This window comes from Diabrotica virgifera, chromosome 8 (genome assembly GCF_917563875.1).
Source record: "Diabrotica virgifera virgifera chromosome 8, PGI_DIABVI_V3a".
Lineage (NCBI taxonomy): Eukaryota > Metazoa > Arthropoda > Insecta > Coleoptera > Chrysomelidae > Diabrotica > Diabrotica virgifera.
Window position 1 is genome coordinate 89,524,101 of NC_065450.1, and position 15,013 is coordinate 89,539,113.

At 32.7% G+C, this 15,013-nt stretch overlaps 1 protein-coding gene across 3 annotated transcripts in view; it reads left to right on the plus strand.

The window, feature by feature from the left end:
• Nucleotides 1-13,786, plus strand: part of LOC126890802 (1-acylglycerol-3-phosphate O-acyltransferase ABHD5) — a 114,415-nt gene extending 100,629 nt beyond the window's left edge. For all 3 annotated transcript variants that reach the window (XM_050659994.1, XM_050659992.1, XM_050659993.1), the window contains exon 7: nt 6,825-13,786. In XM_050659994.1, coding sequence (XP_050515951.1) covers nt 6,825-6,992 — 168 coding nt within the window. In that variant the 3' untranslated portion in view covers nt 6,993-13,786. The remainder of the gene's footprint in view (nt 1-6,824) is intronic.
• The last annotated feature ends 1,227 nt before the right edge of the window (nt 13,787-15,013 follow it).

A 15,013-nucleotide genomic window follows, 5' to 3' on the forward strand; every position in this document is an offset into this window, starting at 1 on the left:
TAAAACTTTACAAGGGTAAACCCTGTAGTTGGCTGTATACCTTTGTTAAGACAACGTAGAATGAAGTAAACACTTCTGTTGTATATAGGTATATTATAAATTTATTAAAAAAATTTTTAAAATTCATCCACAAGGGAGAGGTTGTACAAAACGTTTTGGGTCAAACTGACCATCCTCAGTGTAAACGTCCAGTGTACAAGTAATTGAAACTAGCCACTTGAATAGGTGTAAAACCTCAAAATAACATTATTGCTACATTATGAGCTGTATAGTAATCGACAATAAGTCGATGTATTAAGATTAAAAATGTATCACATGTGGATGTATGTCATCCTTGCTCGGAATTAGCACAAGGTTGTGATCAGGTGAGAGGTTAACAACCAACTCAAGAAAATGCGTCACACGCTTAGGAAAGATTCAAACAATGTAACGAAACAAGGACTTAAATACGAGCCATTGGGTAAACGAAAAAAGAGGAGGCCAGGCAATACTTGAAAGAGGAAAGACTACGAATAAGTAGGACTAAGCTGGGGAGAAGTAAAAAATAAAGCTAAAAATAGAAAGAACTGGAAAGCCAAAGTGTGCTCTTTTCGTTGAAAAAAAAATCGTTGAAAAGGACACACTTTGGCTTTCATTATCAGCTGCTAACCCACTGACCCTCACTATTGGCATGTGGAAGGCACTTATGGAGTAAAATTATTTCTGTCCTTGTTTTAAATTTTTTAAAAAAACGCTAAGACCCGTCCATTTTTAAATATAAATATACGCTTTTTAAGTTTAATGAATAAATTTAAATGTACAGAGTGATTCATGCAAATCCAGCAGAGTCCATAAGCTTTATTTTTAATGGAGCACCTGGTATATTTTTGTTTTTAAAAGATGCTTAACAACCTGATTTAAACAAACCATATCATGTAGGGTATATTATGAATAATACAGGGTGAAATTTTGAAGTTATAAAGTATGGAAACCACTTATGGAATAAAATTGTTTGTGTCCTTATTTTAGAAAATTGTAAAAAATACTGACACACGTCAACTTTTAAATTCAAATGGACCCTTTACAAACATAAATTTAAATATACAGGGTGATTCACGCAAGTACAGCATAGTCCATGATCTTTAGTTTTATTGGAGCACCCTGTATATTTTTATGTTCTTAGAAGCTACTTCACAACATCATCTAAAAAAAGTGTATTATGTACGGTTCATTATGAATAATACAAGGTGAAATTTTGAAATTATGTATTTAAGACCGTAAATACAAAGCCCAGTAGATTTATACTTAGTTTAGAAAATGTATGTCTTTATTTACCTAATTTAAAAATAATACCATTATTTAAAGTATGATAAATAATTAATTTCAAATTTTCATCTTGTATTATTCATAATAGGCCATACATAATACACTTTTTTGATGTGACGTGGTTTAGCGTTCAGCAGATTCTAAAAACATAAAAATCTACAGTGTGTTTCATTAAACTTAAAGATCGTGGACTATGCTAGACTTACGTGAATCGCCCTGTATATTTAAATTTATGTTTAAGTAGCGCATATTTGAATTTAAAAGTTGACGTATCCCAGCGTTTTTTATAATTTTCTAAAATAAGGACACAAACAATTTTATTCCATAAGTGGTTTCCACACACTGTAAATTCAAAATTTCACCCTGTATTATTCAAATTACACCATACACGATATGGTTCGATGAAATCAATTTGTTACGCAGCTTTTAAAAATATAAAAATATATAGGGTGTTCCATTAAAAATAAAGCTTATTGACTATGCTAGACTTGCGTGAATCACCCTGTCTGTTCAAATTTAGGTTTAAAAAGCGTATATTTATATTTAAAAATGGACGGGTCTTAGCGTTTTTTTAAAAAATTTAAAACAAGGACAGAAATAATTTTATTCCATAAGTGCCTTCCACATGCCAATAGTGAGGGTCAGTGGGTTAGCAGCTGATAATGAAAGCCAAAGTGTGTCCTTTTCAACGATTTTTTTTTTCAACGAAAAGAGCACACTTTGGCTTTCCAGTTCTTTCTATTTTTAGCTTTATTTTTTACTTCTCCCCAGCTTAGTCCTACTTATTCGTAGTCTTTCCTCTTTCAAGTATTGCCTGGCCTCCTCTTTTTTCGTTTACCCAATGGCTCGTATTTAAGTCCTTGTTTCGTTACATTGTTTGAATCTTTCCTAAGCGTGTGACGCATTTTCTTCTCATTATAGATTCAAGAATGGGTTCTTGCCTTGTTTTCTCCCATAATTCGGTGATTGTAATGTTCTGTGACCAGTATATTCTTCTTAGAGATTTGTTTATAAACCTTTGTACCGTACCTATATCTTGTTTATCGTTTTTCCACGTTTCAGCACCGTAGAGTAATACACTTTTTACACAGCTGTTAAAAATTCTAATTTTCGTGTTTCTTGTTATCCTACTCGAACCCCAAATTTTAGATAGTGAGTTAAAGGCCCATTGAGCTTGAAATATTCTGTTTTGGACGTCTGATTTTGTTCCATCATCTTTCTGTACAACTGCTAGTAGATATGTGCAATTTACTACATCTTTGACTTCTTTCTCGTCCAACTTAATTTTGTCATTTTCTTCTTCGACCCTGAGTATTTCCGTTTTCTTCATGTTTAATTTTAATCCTACTTTGTTAGCTGTGTTTGATAGGTTTTTCAATGTGTTCTCCATCTGATGTTTATTTTCTGTCAGTAAACCTACATCATCCGTGAATTCTAAATCTTCCAGTTTACTTGTCATATTCTATGTTAATCCAGTTTTTCCATATTCCACTTTCCTCATTATCCAGTCCATAATTAATGCAAATATGCGTCCCTGCTTGACGCCTGTTTCTATTTTTACGTTTTCTGTTATCCTTCTATTATGATCTATTTTTGCTTGGTAGTCTTCATAAAACATTTTGATCAGGTTGACGTATTTTTCTGGTAAAGTCCTTTTCATGAGCATTTTTCAGTGCGTCACAAATGATAAGGAATGATGAAATAATGAAAAGAAAAAAAGGTAAGTCCGTGATAATACACATTTATGGCATTTATTCTAACATGACATTTTAGTTAAATCTGACAGTTGTCACATTTTATTTGCAATTTGGCATAAAAACAAATCAATTGTGTTGATTGCATTTATAAAATGGTATTTTTTTTGATTTGTATAGTCTTATAAATTGTACAGATTATATTCGTAGATATATTATATAATTCGTAAATAATTTTTTATTCGATTATAGCGCCATCTATCGACAACTAGAATAAATGTTATAAATGTATGTAATCACAGACGTGCCTTTTTTCTGTCACATACAATTTAATGCGTTAGAAAGAAATAGAAAAACTGTGACGCACTGAAAAATGCTCATGAAAAGGACTGTATCGTTTTAATCCTTCCAGGTACTTAGAAAAGTTGCTGTTCTTAAAATCCTTGTTAAAACAGTTATACATGAGGCTTCTGTCGAACTTAAGGCTCTCAGATTTCTTAAATTTTGTCGAACATACACAAAACTCGTTTTGTAAAAACAACTGAAACTGTGTAAACAAAAGCAGTTTAGCATCGGAAAACTAGTATAATTTGGTCTGAGTTAGGCAAAATGATATTGCACAAACAACAAAAGAACGTTATCATCATTTCTCGTACTTGAGATATGAAGATTTAACGATATACAGGGTGTCCCGAAAACATTGGTCATAAATTATACCACACATTCTGGGGTCAAAAATAGTTCGATTGAACCTAACTTACCTTAGTACAAATGTGCTCATAAAAAAGTTACAGCTCTTTGAAGTTACAAAACGAAAATCGATTTTTTTTCAATATATCGAAAACTATTACAGATTTTTTATTGAAAGTGGACATGTATCATTCTTATGACAGGAAAATTTATAAAACAACATTATAGTGAAATTTGTCCACCCCATAAAAATTTTATGGGGGTTTTGTTCCTTTAAACCCCCTCAAACTTTTGTGTACGTTCCAATTAATTCATTATTGTGATACCATTAGTTAAACACAACATTTTTAAAACTTTTTTGCCGCCTAGTATTTTTTCGATAAGCCAGTTTTTATCGAGATGCGGCTTCTTTTTTAATATATTTAGATAAAAATTTTATGGGGATTTTATTCCTTTAAACCGCCCGAATGTTTGTGTAAGTTCCAATTAAAATATTATTGTGATACCATTAGTTAAACACAGTGTTTTTAAAACTTTTTTGCCTCTTAGTCTTTTTTTGATAAGTTACCTTTTATCGAGATGTGGCTTCTTTTTCAAAATAATATACCTAAAAATGTAAGTTATAAATAAATTTTCAGATTATTAACAAGTCTCTATAATGGTACTTAACCATATACAAATATGTGGTGGATTCGACAAATATTCAAAATATCTCGATAAACACTGGCTTATCGAAAAAGTACTAGGCGGCAAAAAAGTTTTAAAAACATTGTGTTTAACTAATGCTGCCACAATAATTTAATTGGAATATATACTCAATGTGTAGATTTGCGTGTAAAGATTGAAAATGCTTTGTGGAAATGCTTACAATGAGTGTCCCCGTTTAGGATTTTGTCCTCTTCAGGGTTTGTAGTGAATATGATTGTGTTGTACATCGAAGAGAGAAAAATGGTAGTCAAAGCAAACAGTCCGAAAAACGCACTGGGCCAAGTGTGGTGTTCCTGAGTTATGCCGGACGGTGTTGTCCAGAAGACTACAAGACAACAGAGAAGAAAGTTTGATGGAGTTGATGTTGGTTCCATTGACGTTTACGTGTACTGTCCGTGCTTTGCTCTCGACCTAGCTCCCTATAAACCATTGTACAACGACAGGCAAGCCTGCGTCCCTCGTCGGCGGTCAGGAGGTTTTGAGCGCAGCGTGGACAGTGTGCGTTCGAGTGTTGAAAATAGTTGCGGCTATTTTCTGGGGACGAACAGGTATAATTGTGCAATGAAGTTGGGAAACCGCAAAAAAACCAACTTCTCCGTGCCCAGCTTCCGCGTCCATGTACCACTGTGGAGTGGTCATAGACTTGGCTAATCAGGTTAGCCGTGATGGCTGCGATATGCTCACGAAGTTCAGGCAACAGATTCAGCAGCAAAGCAGTCTGGATCGACAGGATGTTTTTGGTTTCTGTTGGTAGATCGAAGGGAGGGAATGATCTTTCGATCGAAAGTGGCTGTACCTCGTGTGGTACGGTAGGGATTGTGTGTCTCTGTGGGCACTTGTTAGAATAGGCAGTGTGTTCACCACTGCAATTAGGGCATTTTGACTCTTGCTGTTTGGTGCAGGCACTAGACTTGTGATTGCCGCCGCAGTGAGGGCAGACGAATGCTTTTTGAGGGCATTCGTCGATGGAATGTCCGTTTGTGCAGCATTTGCTGCAATATTTGGGAGTAGGTATTGTTGGATCGGAGCTGTGAGGAAGTTCGACATTATAGATTTCTCCGTCTAGAGTAATGCCTCGGCTCAGTGCAGTGGTGTACTTATCGAGAGATTTTGTCACTACCTTGACCACCTTGGAATCCCTGCCGAGTCTGAAAGATTTAACTCTCCATAGTTTTTCGACTGGGAATTCCTGTTCGGCAAGCAAGGTAGTGATTTTGTCCTCTGTATAGTCCACATCGATTCCTGTTATGCAGAAGAGGTAAGTAGGTTCTCTGTTGCTGGAATTTGAGTTTTTGTTACGGCTGTGGACCGTAACCATAGTTTGGCCTGTGGCTTTATGGATACTTTTCTCGATGTCTTCTGCTTTTATGGAGTTAAAAAGTCGCAAGTGAGCGATACCGTGAGAAAGAACTTTGCAAGAGTGTATTTTGTTTGATAGGAGTTTTGTGGCATTTAGTTGCCGAAAGAAGGTACGTTTATTGCAAAGATCTTTTGGCAGATCTTTTATTAGGTACTCGGACAATGTAGGATTATTAATGGCATTGACTACGTTCTGGTTTTTGGGGCGAGAACTCGCTGCGGCGGTTGCATATGAGCGGCGTTGTCTTCGTTGGAAGACGAATTCTGAAGGTTGTTGATTGTTGTTGCTGACGTTTGAGAAACTGGGTTTAGAGTTTGTGAAGAAGAAGATTGATGAGGTTGAGAAGTTGTTTGAGTAGATGGTTTGGGTTGAGAAGTAGTTCTTGAAACTGCTCCCTGTTTCACCTGAGAGCTTTGTTGCTGTGAGCTATGTTTGGTAGCTTTAAGCGGTGGAAAGTCGTGAGCGTATCGTTTAAGCAGGGGATTGTTGGCATCTTCTTGCTCCATTCGGAGGTAGACCTGTTGGTACTTGTCACGGACAATTTTCATTTCGGCGTTTAGGCTCGCCAGGTCTAGCTCCGACTGGAGACGATTGTATTAATTGCTTGGAATCGAGTCACCTTCCCGATTTAGGGAGGGCGAATTGATTGATGTTTGGTTGAGTGGATGCAACGTTTGTCTGGGCCGTCGTCCGTGAACGGAGAGACCGGGTAGAAGAGACGGACCTTTCAGAGGAAGGCATTGTCGACTTGGATTAGAAGGGCTAGTCTGGCGATCGGAGGGCACCTCAGCCTCAAGGTGTTATGGGGGGTAAGCCCCAGGGATAAAGGTGGCTTGTCCTACCCCTCCGTGCTTTTCCGGCGTTTTTGACACTGACTATATTTACTAAAAAAATCGATTTTCATTTTGTAACTTCAAAGGGCTATAACTTTCTTTGTGTGCACTATTGTATATAGGTAAATGAGGTTCAATCAACCTATTTTTGAGCATAGAATCTGAGGTATAATTTATGACCAATCTTTTCGGGACACCCTGTATAACGTATTTATATGAACCTTTATTTTTCAGGTGGTATCAGGTGCTGGCCATTACGTTTACGCCGACAAACCAGAAGCTTTCAATCAAATAGTCCTTGATGCATGTGCTTACACCGATTCCGAAGAAAAACGCCCCTTAGCATTAGAATCCGGCAAAAGAGTAGAATCAGATGCTCCAGAAAGTGATATCAAACAGTGATTATTTAATATTGTATTATATACAGGAAATTTATCTTTAAAAATAACTATTTATTTTATATATCGTGACTTTAATTAATTGTATGATTAATGCCTGGATGCACCAACAGATCTTAAGCTTAAGACGTGCTTTAAGCTCAGCTTACTAAACATACGTGTTGCACCATTGAGTCTTAGATCAATTTTCAGCTTGCTACAATGGAGTGTCAAGTGGATTGCATCTTAAACTTCGTCTCATAGAGATAAAAGTATAAAATGATGGATGTATAAGCTAAGCTGGACTAAGCTGGAGCTTAAGATTTGTTGGTGGAGCCAGGCATAAGTTGTCCTAAAACTGTCATTGCAGATCTATCAGTTTTACGCTATTGCGGCTAGAGTGTTGTATATTCTCTCAAATAGAAGAATAGTAAATAATACTAAAAATGATAATCATGTTTAAGGTAGTTAACTTATTTATCATTATTTTGGACATTTTAATTTCTTACAAAACTGGACAAAATCTCTATATTTCGTATAGAAATTATTATATCTCTTCCTAGATGTCTTCACTGACTTTTCTTATGGTAGTTAAAAAATAATCTGATGTAATTCCTAAAATAACGATTAATATTTTATTGTATTTTGTTCGTATAAAATACATTAACAATAATCTTAGATTACACTTACTAAGCTTGTATTAAAAATCCAAGTATTTACAATAATTTTTAAGTTTTTAATAATTATAATAGTCAGGGATGTCAGGTATATTTTCACCATTTACTACTAACAAGCTAATTTTTCGTGAGTAGCTTCATTTTGACGAGACGCCCAACTTTTTTCCTACAATTTCCGTATGTGGTAGATTACAAAGATAGCAGGGATAGTCCAGTCGGGTTAGACGAATAACAGGCCTAACCGTGCATGCCGAGCTGCCCCAAATTTTATTTTTCTAATCTTTAGGGAGGGTCAGTAGTAGTGTAAATTTAAAATCTCGACTGAATTCCGCTGTTACATTAGCCATCATTTTGATTTTAAAAGGGAACCGTTTTTGCTCAATATCTCCGCCATTTTCAACTTCTCTACAAAAAGTATGACAACTAAAATTGTTGAAAATGTGATTTCCTATAATTTCTTTCATTACAATTTTTTCGTGCGGTCGATATTTTCTGAGACATGGCGGAAAATAGTGACAGTTAGAGCATAATTATTGAATTATTTCGTTATTATTAATTTTACGACAAAACTGTACCTATACAAAAAGGGCAGCTCGGCATGCAAGGTCAAATGCTATCCCGACTATAGTGTAGGAAACGGAGGTTGGACCTGGCAAAATTGACATAAGTCCGGTTTTATTTTTTTTCTGGTATATCAAGGGTACTTATTATGAGACTAACTTTTTTTTTAATTTCGCCCCGGAACCCCCCTTTTTATCCCTTTAAAAGGAGTAATTTGTGGTTTTTGCGAAACGTAGCCCTTCCTGTGCGTTTTGCAAAAAATTTATTCAATAGTAAAATGAAGAGGACTATATTTCCTACTATTTATTTCCCGACAGTCTATGTCTATCACCCACCGTTTAGCGGGGGTGACGCCCCAAAGTTGACAAATTTTTAAAAAAGATGTTTTTAAAAAAACTTATTTTTTCCTAACTATAATCAAAATTAAGAAGAAACTCGGCGGCAATTGCAAATTTTTTTAATTACAGGATGCTACATTTTTAAAAACCCCGTTTTATACCATCTGAACCGCCTATGCTAGAGTTAAAAAACTTTCAGCGATTATCCATGTACTAGTGTTATTTACAAATTTGTGTAATGAACCTCCTACACTACTAGGATGAAAAATATATTGTCTCACATTGTCTTACAAATTGTGTGGTACATTGTCCTGGTCCTACTTTCAAAAGTTGTTAATGACACAAGACCATTTTTTTTTATTAATAACAGTAGGACAAAGGTATCACTTGATAAGTTAGTGTATTTTTCATCCAAATAAAACAATGTCATACAAAAAAAAACAGGTATGTATCGCTAGTCCGACAAGAATCAATATTAAACAAAATAATTCAATAATTATGCTCTAATTGTCATTATTTTCCCCCATAACCCTGAAAATATTGACCGCACGAAAAAAATTATTGTAATGAAAGAAATTATAGAAAATCACATTTTCAACAATTTTAGTTATCATACTTTTTGTCGAGAAATTAAAAATGACGTGTGAGATATTGAGCAAAAACGGTTCCCGTTTAAAATCAAAATGACGGCTTACGCAACAGCGGAATTCAGTTGAGATTTTAAATTTACACTACTATTGACTCTCCTAAAGATAAGAAAAATAAAATTTGGGGCAGCTCGGCATGCAAGGTTAGGCCTGTTATTCGTCTAACTCGACTGGACTATCCATGCTATCTTTGTTATCTACTACATACGGAAATTGTTGTAAGCAAAAAAGTTGGGCGTCTCGTCAAAATGAAGCTACTCACGAAAAATTAGCTTGTTAGTAGTAAATGGTGAAAATAGGCCTGGAATCCCTGACTATAATAAGTTTTTAGTGGTTAGAATAGCAAAAAATACATCTGAGATATCAGAAATTACAAACATTTAAAATTGTAAAGATCTCTTTTATCATCAGTAGTATTGACAGGGATATATTGAGGTAGATACCTTTGAGATGCATATATACAGACGGATGCTGAGAATTCTATGGGTACAAAAAGTTACTAACAATGAGGTACTTTGGCGCATGAGTAAACAAAATGAATTATTAAGAATTATCAAAGAAAAAATGTCATGTGTTGCGAGTTAAAAGATATGAATTCGTGCAAATCATATTGAAGGTAAATTACAACTTGAAAAAAACTTGTAAGTCTTTGAGATGTGGCTATACAGGCGAATCCTAAGGAGATCATGGACGGACAAGATAACCAACTAGACCGTACTACGAAGAATGGGGAAAGAAAGAGAAGTGATGTTTACAATTAAAAAGAGAAAGTTAGAATATCACGGACACATAATAAGAAACAGCACTAAATACAGATTACTGAAAATAATCCTTCAAGGCAAAGTATTCGGAAAGCGAGGTACAGGGAGAAGAAGAATATCATGGTTAAAGAACCTGAGGAAATGTTTCTCGACAACGACAACTAATCTATTTAAAGCATCAGTTAACAAAATAATTATAGCCAGAATGATCGCCAGTATTCGAAACGAATAGGCACCAAAAGAAGAAGAAAGTACAGGGCAAAAGATCAATAGCAAGGCGCCAGAAATCGTGGCTGAAAGACCTGAGGAGATGGTTTGATCGCTAATCTATAGAAATATTTCGTTTAGCAGTTACCAAAGCTACAATTGCCATTTGGATCGCCAACCTTCGAAAGAAGACGGCGCAGTAAGAAGAAGATAATAACCATGGCCTTTTAAAAAACATCTTCATAGGACTGCATTCTATGAGACTCCCTTCGGTCTGTATAATCATGAATATATCTAAGATTTAAACCGTGTATTCTTCGATTGTCTTAATCATAGGGATCAGACTCGAAACTTATATTTTAGGGGAGTGCAATTAGAACGAAAACATGCATTGTTTCGAAAAAATTCAAACAAGCCTATATTTTTTTAAAACTTTTTTTGTTAGTTTATATACATGTTAAAGTAAAAAGTTCTACTCGCAGATTTTGCCGCTAATTGTTTATTAATTGTTTAAATAATAATTGTTTTGTGCAAATAATTTTAAAAATATCTTTAAATTCATCATTTTACTTTGATCAATATTTTGTTTTTGATTATGCTGAATTCGAATATGGCATTTCAATTTGAAAATTCTTATACAGAAGCTCTTATACAGTGTGTCTGCACAGCTAGGAACCATATGGAAAACATTTTTATTTTCAATTTTACGAAAAAATTATTCTTAATAAAATGCTCTGGATAGTAAAAAATCTAAAACTCAACCATCAGATATCAAATTTTATCAATTTTATACGAGTTATGTCAAAAATATGAATTTCGTTAAAGAGTAAAGTACCTTTATATTCCAGAATATCAAAAAATGCTATAATGAAAAGTTGTTTGAAATTAGAAACAGTCTAAATATACAATTACATTATTCTAATCGAAAAAATTTTTTCAATTTTTTCTCAAATTACGGATACTCGTCATTATTTTATTACAATTATGATAACTATTTTATTATCACTTTTACGAAAAAAAGTTATTCTTTATAAAATGCTCTCCCTGGTCTAAAATCTAAGATACAACCATCAGATATCATTTTTTTTTTTAATTTTATACGAGGTATGTAAAAAATATGAATTTTTCTTAAGAGTTAAGTTCCTTTATTATTCACAATATTTTAATTAGAAGGATGTAATTGAACACTAAAACAAATTTTTCAATTCCAAACAACTTTTCTTAATAACAATTTTCGATATTGTGAAATGTAAAGGTACTTTACTCTTGAGTAAAATCCATATTTTTTGACATACCTCGTATAACATTAATTAAATTTGATATTTGATGATTGCATCTTAGATTATATACGATGCAGAGTATTTTATAAAGAATAATTTTTTTTCGTAAAACTGATAATAAAAAAGTTATCAATAGGTTCCAAGTTACGCAGACATACTGTATAAGAGCTAAAAAAAATTTTTTGCTGAACATTTATTATTGTTGAAGCTTATTATTAATTGTATTTTAGGTAAGTTTTACAGAAAAAAGTTTTGATCACTTTGTATAAACATTTTTTTAGCTGGTAATTTTCGGTTTTTGTATTACATTTTTGTTAACTTTCTTAATTTTCTTAAAAAGAAATAGTTTATTTCATTTCTAAAAGTAAAATAATTTAGTGCATTTTAAAGATTACATCCTAAGCTTTAAAAAAGCACTTATAAAATTGTAATAAATCTGGCCAAACTTGAGTAATACATACCGTCTTAAAGTGGAGGTAATTCTATAAAACTACGAAGATTTCAAAAATTACATTTTTTGAGACGTCATATCATTTGAATTAAATTTTTAAGATTTTTTTTGAATGAAACATCATTTAGTACGATGCTTGAGAGGTAAGTTGTGCAAAATTGAGAGATTTTTAAGAAAAATTGTATTAGTTACACATTTTTAAATCATTTTTAAACAAAATTCGTGTAAGGCTCATTTTCCGCCCACACCGTGCTTATGCCCATACATTTTATTTCTTTCTATTATAACCATAATATAGCTTAATTATTCTTCTTTCATGTTCAATTTGTAAAATTTCATTTGATCCATTAGTTAAAGAATTACATTAAAATAACTCAATCGTGCACTTCGCCGTACGTTAGTTTACAGTGCGCCAATGTTTGTGAGAAGGGTGACTTTAGCGTTATAAATATAAAATTATAGGAGATACAGATTTAATTTTAGAAAATTCTTTTTCTAGTTTCTTAGGTTTTTTTGTAACGTTTTTTGAATTTTTCAATGGTCAAGTCAGTTTTTTTCTAAAATTTATATTTTTGGAATTATTTAAAAAAAACATCTAATTTCGTAGTTCATTTGTTTAATAAAAAATGAAGCACCCACTTCTCGAGTAGAACTTTTTGATATGTTGTTTATTAAACATTTCTTAATGAAATTACAAAAAGTTCTATCTTGTTTGATTTTTTCCGAAGTGAAAATCTATATGCACTCCCCTATTTAGGTTTATTTGATCCCAACATTAGCCTACCACTTAATATCAGCAATCTTAAGACAAATCTATATATATCTTAATTAAGTTTATAAACATTTAAACATCTTTATAACAAAATTCTGTGGCAAAAATATGCTTTGTCTAATGCCATATCTCTCCACACACACAAATACATCACAAAAATATTTTAAAAATAAACAAGCAACAAGTTAAGGGTCCAGAACTGTGTGACTAGTAGCGGGGCGGTTACTGTATACCCAAACTGTTTTAGTTTAGTATACACTTCTTTTTTTGTTCAATGAAGGAAATTTGCAATACCAAGTTTACTTGAGCTATTAATAATGTGTAATAATAATAGGAATTTTTGTGTTATACAGTCGGAAAAATGAAAGAATAGGGCTTTTCATTCACAGTCATTTGTTTCGAGCTTCTGTCATGTGTCACATAATATTAATATATCTACGTCGTACGTTATTGGTATATAACAATGATACAAACCAAAGACATATGGCGTAGATATATTAATATTATGTGACACATGACAGAAGCTCGAAACAAATGACAATCGATGAAAAGCCCTATACCCATGAACGATCACATCAATCACATCAATCACTTATTTTGCATTTGCTGTCTTTTTCTATAAGTAACAAACGTTTGTTATAGAAAAAGACAGCAAATACAAAATAAGTGATTGATGTGATTGTTCATGGGTATTCTTTTATTTTTCCGACTGTATGTTTCCAACAATGAATCTGTCGAAATATTCACAAGTTCAGTGAGAGGAGTCGTAAAAAACTTAACAGCTAAACAACTGTCAAAAATCAAAAATTAGACACTGTTGTAACCTCTGGAAATAGCGCATAAAAGATTAATAATTTGTCCATTCAATAATTTTTTTTCTCCAAGTAATTTGTTTTATTTCTTCGGATAAAAGGAATTCCACCAGAATTTTTTCTATGACAAAAATGCGTCATTATCTTATGATCTGTTTAAGTTAATGTTTACAATTAATTAATGCCACTATTGGATTCTGCAAATAAATAATTAATATATTTGTTATATTCGCTTTATTGTATTGTTTTAAATTAAGTCAGGAGAAAGGGCTGTGATACAGTACAAGGATTGCAAATAAATGTTTTTGATATATTATGTGTTTTTATTTATATACTTTGATTATCTGTTATTTATATTGATATTGTCAAATTAAAGGACGTTCTCCATTTAGTCTGGACAGATTATCGGAGAATAGGCCATTTTTGGGAAAAGTTATTTACCAGCAATTTTATTGCTGGAATCGAATCTTATGATTGTATATATTAATAATATAGGTATGCAAAGTCCGCAGATAGTGTGCTATTTTTTTATAAACAAAATGGCGCCGGAAAATCGTGTTTTTTTCAATTTTTGCTCTATAACTGCAAAAATTTTAACTTTACACCAAAAACGCCCAAATAAAAATTCACCGTAATTAAATTCTGCATAGAGACGTGTTTTTCCCGATTTACTTCGACGGAAATTTTCCCCGGAAAATGCGGTTTTTCCAACAAAATCTTTAATTTTTAACTAAAATTTTAGTTAAGTAATTGTTTATCAATAATTAAATACCTTGGTAATGTAAAAGCTCTTTTCGTATAGATTATAATTCCAGAAGCCGATGAAAATTGAGTGAATAGTTTAGCAACAATTGAATTGTTAATTAAAAATTTACGGTCGCTATAATAACCACAATAATTACGATAAATAAGAATAACTATGATTTTTGTATAAAAAGAGCTTGCACCTATCTAATATACTTTACAGAATTGAAATTGGATTGTTTAAGCGGCCTCAGGAATATTTTAAAATTATAAACAATTTTTTGGCTTATAAACAAATAGAATATCTCGAGGAATATTACATTAAATTAAATCATGAAAACGGTATTGGAAAAAAAGCGGCAGGGCACTTCTTTTAAAAGAAAAAACTTTCTTTTAATTGTGATGAATGGTTCCTGAGATGGACACGCGCCAACTCGTAACTCTTAATGACAAACTTTTTCAAATCAAAATGTACACCGGCCAATTCGTAACTTTTTTACTACCTGACTCTCCCAACTCGCAACTTTATACAGGTGAATTCGAAACCATTGTTTAATTCTAATACCACAGGTAGATAAGTTAAAAGGTAATAAATAAATTTGAACAGTAACGGATTAAGCCAACACGGGGCATATAGCATATTATGTAAGCGAATGGTTCTTGGTTTGCTTAAAACATGTTGTGTATTATATGTATGTACCTATAAAAAAATAACAAAAATTAAATTGTCTTAATAAAATAATTGAAACAATATGATATGTATTGTATATACCAGGGCGGATCTGTAAAAAAACGT